Source organism: Condylura cristata, unplaced genomic scaffold (genome assembly GCF_000260355.1).
Source record: "Condylura cristata isolate star-nosed mole 26May11 unplaced genomic scaffold, ConCri1.0 scaffold00005, whole genome shotgun sequence".
NCBI lineage: Eukaryota > Metazoa > Chordata > Mammalia > Eulipotyphla > Talpidae > Condylura > Condylura cristata.
Window position 1 is genome coordinate 64979775 of NW_004567106.1, and position 8526 is coordinate 64988300.

Here is an 8526-nt window from a genome sequence, read left to right on the forward strand (position 1 = left end):
GCCACCCCTTGGCGGGACAGGGAGGCCTCTGGCTCCAGAGAGCAAAAGGCACGTAGCGAGAGGCCCACGGGAGGCCGGGTCAGCCTGTCTGCGGCAGGCATCAATCCCGACAGCGGGAGAGGTTGGCGTGGAATTGGTGCTGGGGGCGGTCTGGGCTCTCGGGAGGGCAGGGGACGCCTGCCCAGCCCGAGACTCTGGAGTCTAAGTGCTCAGCCGCTGGTCAGTCAGACCGGGCGCTCCAGCGGCGGACAGCACGCGGCCATTCAGAAGAGGCCATTGGCCATCTTGAGCCCCTTCTGCCTCCTGTGCAGGAATGTGAAGCGGGCTCCAGGCCCGGCCTTTGCCCCCTTGGTGAGGGTCCGCTTCTTCAGCACAAAGTTGTAGTTGGCCGCAGAGTTCATGGCGTAGAACACGTTGGCGTTGTCAGGAATCTTCAGCTCTGGTGGGGCAGGGGCAGAGGGGTCAGTGGCGCTCAGAGAGGCCCCCCGGGACATCCACTCCCTCGAGAGCCCCTAGGGAGGCCGCCCCACACCGGACACCAGAGGCCCCAAGACCAAGTCCAGCATAGTCACTGCCCAGGAACAGATGGCTGAAGCACTGCGGGGTCCCGCATCCGTGTGCCTCGTCCAGAGGCCGCATGGGCAGTGAGGGGGCACAGGGCTCATTGCCTACCAGTGGGCAGGTGTCTCGGGCACACCGCCGCCTCAGCCTGACCTGCCCATCCCCTGCCCGCCCGGCCCCCACTCACTTGTCTGTTCTGAGATGATCTGCACCAGCTCATAGTCCTCCAGCCCGTCTCCATCCAGAAAGTGTTTGTCCATGGCCTTGCGGATCACGGTGGGGGCCTTCTCTTGACTGGTCACCTGGGTCGGGGCAGGACAGGCCATCAGGCAGCGCCGAGCAGCCCCCAGAGAACAGCGGCTGGGGAACCTGGAGCTCCTGCCTGGGCTCAGGGCTCAGCCCTGGCCAGGAGCTGGGACCCTGGGGCCTTCTCCACCTTCTCAGCCCCGGGGAGGCCCCTGGGCAAGGAGGGGGTCTGCTACCTCCTCCCTGGCACCAGAAACCACTTGACCCTCAGTTACCCAGAGTCCAGGGAACAGGGAGCACCTGCCCTCAGCCCTGGGGATCAAGGAGGAGCCAGTGAGAGGGTCTGGGGCTTGGCCAGGTCTGGACTGGGGGAGAGGGGGCACAGGCGGGCCCAGAGAGCCCTGGGCACAGCACCCCGAGGATGGCTTAGTGACAACCATGCCAGCTCCTGGTGGCAAGTGCGGTGCAAGTGGGCCTGAAATGGGGCGCCTGACCTGAGTGGGTGTGGGGCTGAGCTCTGAAGGACAAGCCGAGTCCCACTCCCACCCCGGGAGCAAACCCCAGTGGCTCATTCCTGATATTCAAATGATAACCTGCGCCTGACCAGTTGGCCACCTCCAAGGCCACCTGCCCGGTGTGGCCACTCTGCTCTGCCAGGGGGCTGTCACCTGCCCGGATGCCTTCTGGCCCCAGCTGGGTCCCACGGAGAAACAGACACTGTCCCTTCTCTGCTCTGACCCGAGGCTGCTGTCCTCTCCCCAAAGATCCCGCAGACCCTCGAGCCTGGCTCTCAGCCCTGCCTTCCCTCCACCCCTAACCCTGGTCGGATCCTGCAGGCACCACCAGGAGCACGGGGCCCTGGCTGCCTGCCCGCCACCCCCTACCCCCCGGAGGCCGGCCAGGGCAGGAGGGGGCCCGGGGCCTCACCAGGATGCTTTTGTACATGTTGCCATTGTGCAGGTCCAGGCTGACGCGGATGATGCAGCAGTCGCCCACCTGCTGGTTGTAGCCTGGCAGCGCCTGGCTGTGGCCGCAGCCCCCCGAGACTGCGTTCCTGTGCGCACCTGGGGAGGCCACGGGCTTGGCGGAGGCTGAAGTACTGCTGCTGGGGGCAGCGCTGAGGCCCGAGATCTCAGAGCACGACTGGGCGGCGGGCTCCCAGAACTGTGGGGACAGCGCCATCAGGGGGGAGCCCGGGGCCCCCGAGAACCATTCTTGGGGTCTCAGGAAGCAGGAGGTAGGCTTCCAGGCCTTTGGGTGTGGAACAGGGATGAGCGGGACAGGAGGGCAGGGTGCAGACACCTTCTTTTCCTGGGCGTCCGGGAACTCGGGCGCAAAGCTCATGTTGATCTCCTCCGTGTTGGAGCCGGACGAGCTGGCCGAGTGGACACCGTGAGCTTGGGCAGTGTCCGTGCTGCTGAGGCGAAGGCTGGTGCTGAGCTCCGCACTGGAAACCTGGCGGCTAAAGGCAGGGCCAGGTGAATCGGGGGCACCTGCCTCGCCCCCGCGCCTCGTGTCTGTCTGCCAGACCATTTAGCCTCATTCCATCTCCGGGGGAGGGGGGGAGTGGGGGAGCGGGAAAAGCAGGGAGCTGAGACCTCAGCCCACGGGCGGCCCCCTGGCCAACGGGCCACTCACTGGCTGCAGCGCTTGCCCATGGCTCTGCTCTTCTTGTCCTTGAGGGTATGGCTGGCCGGCTCAGGGCGGGGCTCCAGCTCGCAGGAGAGGTTGTAGCTACAACACAGACCCACAGCCCAGAAGTCACGCCCAGCCTCCTCTGGGCCTCGGGGTCCACCCAGGGCGGCCCGGCCCTTCTCACCTCTCCTTCTCACTGAGCCTCTCCATGGTACGGAACCACGCCAGGAAGCGCTCCTCCGGCAAGAGGCCATCGCTGTTGCAGGCAGACTGCAGCAGCCTGATCTTCATGAGCACCTCGAACTCCTGCAGGGAGGTGCAGGGCCAAGGCCCGGTCACCAGTGGGCAGGCCTGGGGCAGTGCTGGGAGGGCCTGGGTGGGGTGGTGGCGAAGGTCTCGGGAGGCCTGGGGTGTTGGGGAGCCCCGGGGAGGCTGGAGGGACTTGGGAAGCAGTGCTGGGCGACCCAGGAGGGGTACTTGGGACATGGGGACCCTGGGTGGGGTGAGGTGGGGTGGAGGCCTGAGTGGGGAGCTGGGTGGGTCTGAGTGGGCAAGGTCCCGTCTCTGGGCCTCTGCCTTCGCTCTATTCCCAACAAGGCCCTTATTCCTGGGGCTCCCCCTCCCCCTCTGAGGGCAAGGGAATGGGGCCAGTGAGGCCTGATCCCTACTGTTGACCAGGGGAGGGCCGCAGTTGCTCACCTTCCTCCTCTTCTCGAAGTTGATCAGTCTCCCCTGCAAGGCAGACAGCCAAGGGCCATCACAGAGTGTCCCCTGCCCTCCCGCTGCAGCTGCTCTACCGTGCCACTTGCTAGGGGCAGGGCACACCCGGGACAGGGGTCTCAGGTGGGTTCTGCGTGCCAGGGCAGGGGCAGGCCAGAGGCTCAGTCCTCTGAGGTCAGGTGAGAGGAGAGGCCGCCCACAGCACGGCCACCACACCCCTGACCTCTGCCACTGCGGAGGGACTGAGGGCCAGGTGTGGGCAGCTCGGCCAGAAAGCCCTGCAGCCCTGGACCGGCAGACAGGGTGCCAAGCTGCCCTCCACAGCTGCCGGGCAGAGTTCCCAGCACACTGGGCACGGGGGTCCTCCCCGGCGCCCGCCCACATGCCCGCCCGGCTCACTCACATAGATGTAGTCCTTCAAGGCCGCGTCCAGCATCACCAGCTCAGTGAGGAAAGTGCCCAAGTAGGGGACGGTGCCCTCGATGACACCCTGAGACAGGGAGGGGCCCATGAGTGAGGCCCGAGGCCCTCTAGAACCCTCACCCAGCCCCAGCACCTGGTCCCCAGAGTCACCCCCGGCTGCTGCCTGACGGCCCCCAGGCCGACAGGCCCAGACCCCACCTCAACCCTACACCCCCGGGCCCATTCAGCCTGGCAGCGGCCACCAGCCGCTGGGCTCGAAGCAGGACCCTGCGGGGGTCAGAGGTCACACTTCAGGAGCAGCAGGAGGCAAGCTCAGGGGAGACCTCCCCACTCAACCTCAGGCACACTCACCGTCTCCTTCGACCGCTTCTGGGCTTGCTTGGGGTTCACCTCCAGGATAGAAAACTTGGAGGTGCCCTCCTGCCAGGGGGGGAAATGGGGTCAGTGAGGCCTTCCCACATTTTAAGTCTCCAGAGCCCCAACCTCTGACCTCAGGCTAGGGGTGAGGCCAGATGCCCTCTGCATGAGGCGGCCGACCAATGGGGCTGCTCAGCCCTCACCATCACCCCCTGGACAGTCCAGGGAGGGGACGCAAGGACCACAGGGCTGGGCCTGTTTGGGGAGGAATGGTGGCCAGAGACCAGCCAGCAGGGAAGCCATCAGGGGGGCAGCCTCTTCCCTGGGGCCCCAGTGCACCCCCACTTGCCCATCACCCCACTTCTCACTGAGGGCCACAGGATCACTTCCAGGAGACTCCCGAGCTCACCTGGATGAGCAGCGCTTTGCTGAGCGAATCATTGTTCTCTTTGGAGATTTCCAACAGCTTCTGAAAGATTTGCAAGCTGTCCCTGTGGGGAGGAAGGAGAACGCTGGCATGGGGCTTGTGGCCCTCAACAGGGTGGCGCCGGCTGGGTCACCTGGGCCTTTCCCATTCCACTGAGCCTTAGCCTCGCTCCTGTCCTGGCAGAGGCAGGAACACTGCGGCCTGTGTCCCAGGGACCCCGGAATGGCCGGGGAAGGACGCCCACCTGGAAACCTCCTCCCACGTCTTCTTCAGGCGCTGCATGGAGCGGCTCTGCAGAGCCAAGAGGATGGCGTAGAGCGACGAGAAGTTCTTGAGGCTCTGGCACTCCTGGTGGGGGAGCTAGAGTGAGGCGGGCCTGGGGCAGCCCTGTCCGGACCCCCATCCCAGGGCAGATGCCTGGGGAGTCCACTTAGGCCCAGGCAGGAGGGTGCGGCCAGCCCCAGGGGCTGGCGAAGGAGGGTGCGGGCAGTGGATGTGAGGTCGAGGCTGGCAGGACCCAGGAGGAGGGACATGGGGGCCGGTGTAGGCCCCCCAGACACACTGAGAGCAGATGAGGGAGCAGAGGAGGTGCCCTGGGCCTCCAGGACGTACCCTGGCCACCTCGATCCAGTGCTCCACCACCCTGGCCCTGGCCAGGGCCGTCATGCCCTTGTCCCCAAGGCAGGTGGTGATGACGCAGGTGGCCACACTGTTGAACTGGGTGATAGTGGCGCAGACGGTGGGCGCCAGGCGCTCCTTGCCCTTCTTGTCCGGCTGGGACCAGATGAAGCCCAGGCAGTGGTAGGGCACCAGCTTTTTGAACAGCTCCTGGGGAGACGGGAGGGTCAGCGGCCGGGCCCTGGACGGAGCTGAGGTCCAGGAAGCTGGGATGCGACTGGAGCGTTGTGGGAATCCTGGGTTTGGTTCCTGCTCACGGTGGGCGCCCAGCCCAAGGGACTGGGGCGATGGGGCTAGGGGGCCATTTCACCAGCCCCCCCAGACGCCCTCCACCCAGGGCACACTCTGCCATGCATGAGCACACACCAGGTGCCTAGCACCGCCGAGGGCACAGAGCCCCCAGGCTGAGGAGGGCGGAGCTGCGCCAGCTGCACCCTGGCCTGCTGCCCCTCGGGCTGGTCCAGCCCAGCTTCACTGTGCCACCGCCTCCAGCATTGGGGCCTGGCTCATGTGGGCCAGGAGGGTCGGGGGATCCAAGCTGCTGGGGCAGACAGAGCTCCAGCTGCCCACGGAGGCCCCCTGGGGAGGGCCACTCACCACGTCCATCAGCATGAACTGCTCGGCCACCAGGTCAGGGGGGAAAGCCAGGATGAGCGGCTTCTTCTCGGCCAGCCCGTTGTCTGCAGCCGTAGGCCAGGCAGGCTCCAGCGTGGGGGCGAGGGCAGACCGCAGCCCTGCATCTGACCCAGGCGCCAGGGCAGGCTTGAGCTGCAGCTCATCAGCCATCAGAGTCGGCTCTCGCTCTGGAGAGGGTTGCAAAGCTGGCACAGCTGCCGGAGGGACAGGGCTCTGTCACGTGCCCGTGTCCCCCGGAGCCCACCTGGGAGAGGGTCCCCACCGCAGCCCCCTCGCAGCAGGCCGACCCTCCCACCTCCCACTCCGGCCTGGGCCAAGCTCCTCACCTTCAAGTTTCACCTCAGCAAGCTGGGCATGTTCCAGCTGGGCCAGGAGGTGGTGGACACGGCGCTCCAGGTCGGAGCCTGGCAAGTTGAGTTGTGCGTAGGCCACCAGCAGCTTGAGGCATGGGAAGTCGGGGGGCTGGAAGAAGTCCTCGGAGTACTCGTCCACCCAGATGCCCAGGATGGAGGAGATGGTACTGGGGTGGGCAGACAACAACCAGGCCTGATCTCTCTCTGCACAGCCCTCCCACTGCGCTCCTGCCCTGCCCCCCGCCTGTCCCTGGGCACTGGGAAGGGTGGGCAAGCCAGGCTGGTGTGGTGGGGAGCAACGCCCTCTGACCCCCTCCTGTGGGAGAAGCCTCCAGGCCTCAGCACCCTGGGGAATCCCAGGATGGGTGGGAGTCAGGGTTCTGCCCCCCATGCCCCCACCCCAGCCACACCCCCGAAGTGTCCACTCACCCCTTCAGTTGGTCCTGGGACTCATCGTACCCAATGGGATACGGGAAGACACAGCCATATCTAGAGGAGGCAATGAGGGCGTCACATCGATCGCACCTGCTATGAGGCCCGGCATCACCCCGACGAGGACAGAGGCCAGGAGGAGGGCGGGGACTTTGGCCTTCTCTTTTCATGGAATCAGGCTTCAGGCCCCGAAGATCCCTCGTGCAGAGGGGCTTCACGTATATTTGCTAAACGAAAGCCCCCCACCCATTTCACACCTGGGAAAACTAGAGAGGGATCGAGCCACAGTCATGGGTGAGGGCTGAGGCTGGGCTCCCCCTGGAGAGAGGCCAGGAGGTGATGACAACTGCCATGACCTCTCAGTCCTAGGCACGTGGAGGGTCCAACCGCCCATGCTCACCACCCATCCCAGGAGCCCCTGTGAGGCTGGCACCAAAGCACCCCCAGTTACTTAGACACAAACAGGCTCCAAGAAGCTCGAGACACCCAGTGAGGGGTAGGGAACTCACCTTCTGAACAGCAGGTCCAGGACCCGCTGGGTGGTGGTGAAGGCACGGTAGGTGCTCAGGAAGATGGTGACGTAGGAGAGGTCACTGCCCTGGAAGGCGGGCACCAGGTGCTCCACCAGCGTCTCCAGGGTGCCCAACTTGAGTGTGCGCACCATGTGGGCCTCGTACAGCTTCAGGGCAGACTCCCTGTCGCACTGGGTGAAACAACACCAGAGACCCATGAGGCAGGGTCTGCCAGGAGGCAGCAACGCTGGCACTCAAGGAGCTGGTGATGTGTGCAGAGGGTCCACAGCACTCCCAGAGAGGCTGCTCAGTTTTAGAAGTCGAACTTCAACGAACGTGAGTACTTTCAGCCGAGAGTGTCAGCTGAGTCCGGTCGGTGTCTCCAGTGGGACTGGACAGCACTAGAGATGTGTCCACAGTACACAGACCGATCACTGTGGTAACTAGCCTTCCTTCTAGAATGTTCTGCACCCAAGCTTCTAACTGACAAGGCTCATGGGCTGTGTCCAATGACAGAGCAGCTTGAGGTTCCAGCCCTTCTAAGGGTGATGATGATGTTGAAGGAGTCAGTTAGGGCCCCTCTGGGACCCAGGAAGGGCAATTACAGCAAGACTGTGGCAAAATGCAAGAACACCATGGAGGGGTCTACACCATGGAGGGGGATGTGGCTACAAGTACATCAGCAGTGATTCTGTTGCTGCCCATAGCCAGAGTGGACAGTCAATGAGGGAGGGCTGGGGCCCTAATATCTTCGGGAGCAGGGCTGGAGGTCCTGAGGCAGCCAGGCCCTGGGTAGGGAGGCCCTTGGGTGCCCGCACTCACCCAGAGTCAGTGCTGACCCTTGTTGACCCCCTGATGCACCTGCACTTTTTGCAGGGAGATGGAGTAGATGACCCCGTGGACCAGCTCCTCATCAATTTCATGTGTGGAGCTCTGCAAAGACAGTATGAGGTGCTGGGCTGGGGTGGAGAGTCAGGGCCCTGACCCTAGGCAACCTGCTAGCCCAACGAGGCATACACCAGGAACACAGGGCCACCAGCACCAGGACTGGTGGGCACTGCTCCATCACTGCCCTCCACCCTGCCAGTCACAGCTGGGTGTGGACAAGACCCCCGTGCATCCCAGAGGGGTATAGATGACTGTGGAGGCCTGAGAAGAGACCCCTGTCCTCTGTAATGTCACACATAGTTAATTCTGCCTGTTCTCTTTGCTTGAAAACTATACTTAGAGGATGTGGGGAAATAGCAATTCTCCTGCACTGCTGGTGGGAATGCAAACTAGTACAACCACTATGGAAAACTGTTTGGAGGTTCCTCCAACTGCTACACATGGAGCTTCCATAGGACCCAGCAGATACCCACTACCCAGTAGATACCCACTCCTAGGTATCTACCCAAAAGACACAAAAACACTGATTCAAAAAGTCACCTGCATCCCCATGTTTATTGCTACTTTATTTATGATAAGAAAGACATGGAATCAACCCAAGTGCCCAAAAGTAGGTGACTGGATTAAAAAGCTGTGGTACATATACACAATGGAATAT

The 8526-nt window shown here is 63.6% G+C and overlaps 1 protein-coding gene across 1 annotated transcript; it reads right to left on the bottom strand.

The window, feature by feature from the left end:
* Positions 1 to 263: 263 nt before the first annotated feature.
* Positions 264 to 8046, bottom strand: LOC101626073 (ral guanine nucleotide dissociation stimulator-like). The gene is given in 18 exon segments (XM_012720778.1): positions 264 to 439; positions 749 to 863; positions 1735 to 1971; positions 2110 to 2269; positions 2446 to 2541; positions 2627 to 2748; positions 3142 to 3174; positions 3566 to 3652; positions 3937 to 4005; positions 4352 to 4433; positions 4614 to 4717; positions 4982 to 5197; positions 5645 to 5896; positions 6023 to 6203; positions 6466 to 6525; positions 6978 to 7171; positions 7803 to 7939; positions 7998 to 8046. Coding segments are annotated over 18 exon segments (2370 nt in total).
* Positions 8047 to 8526: the final 480 nt, after the last annotated feature.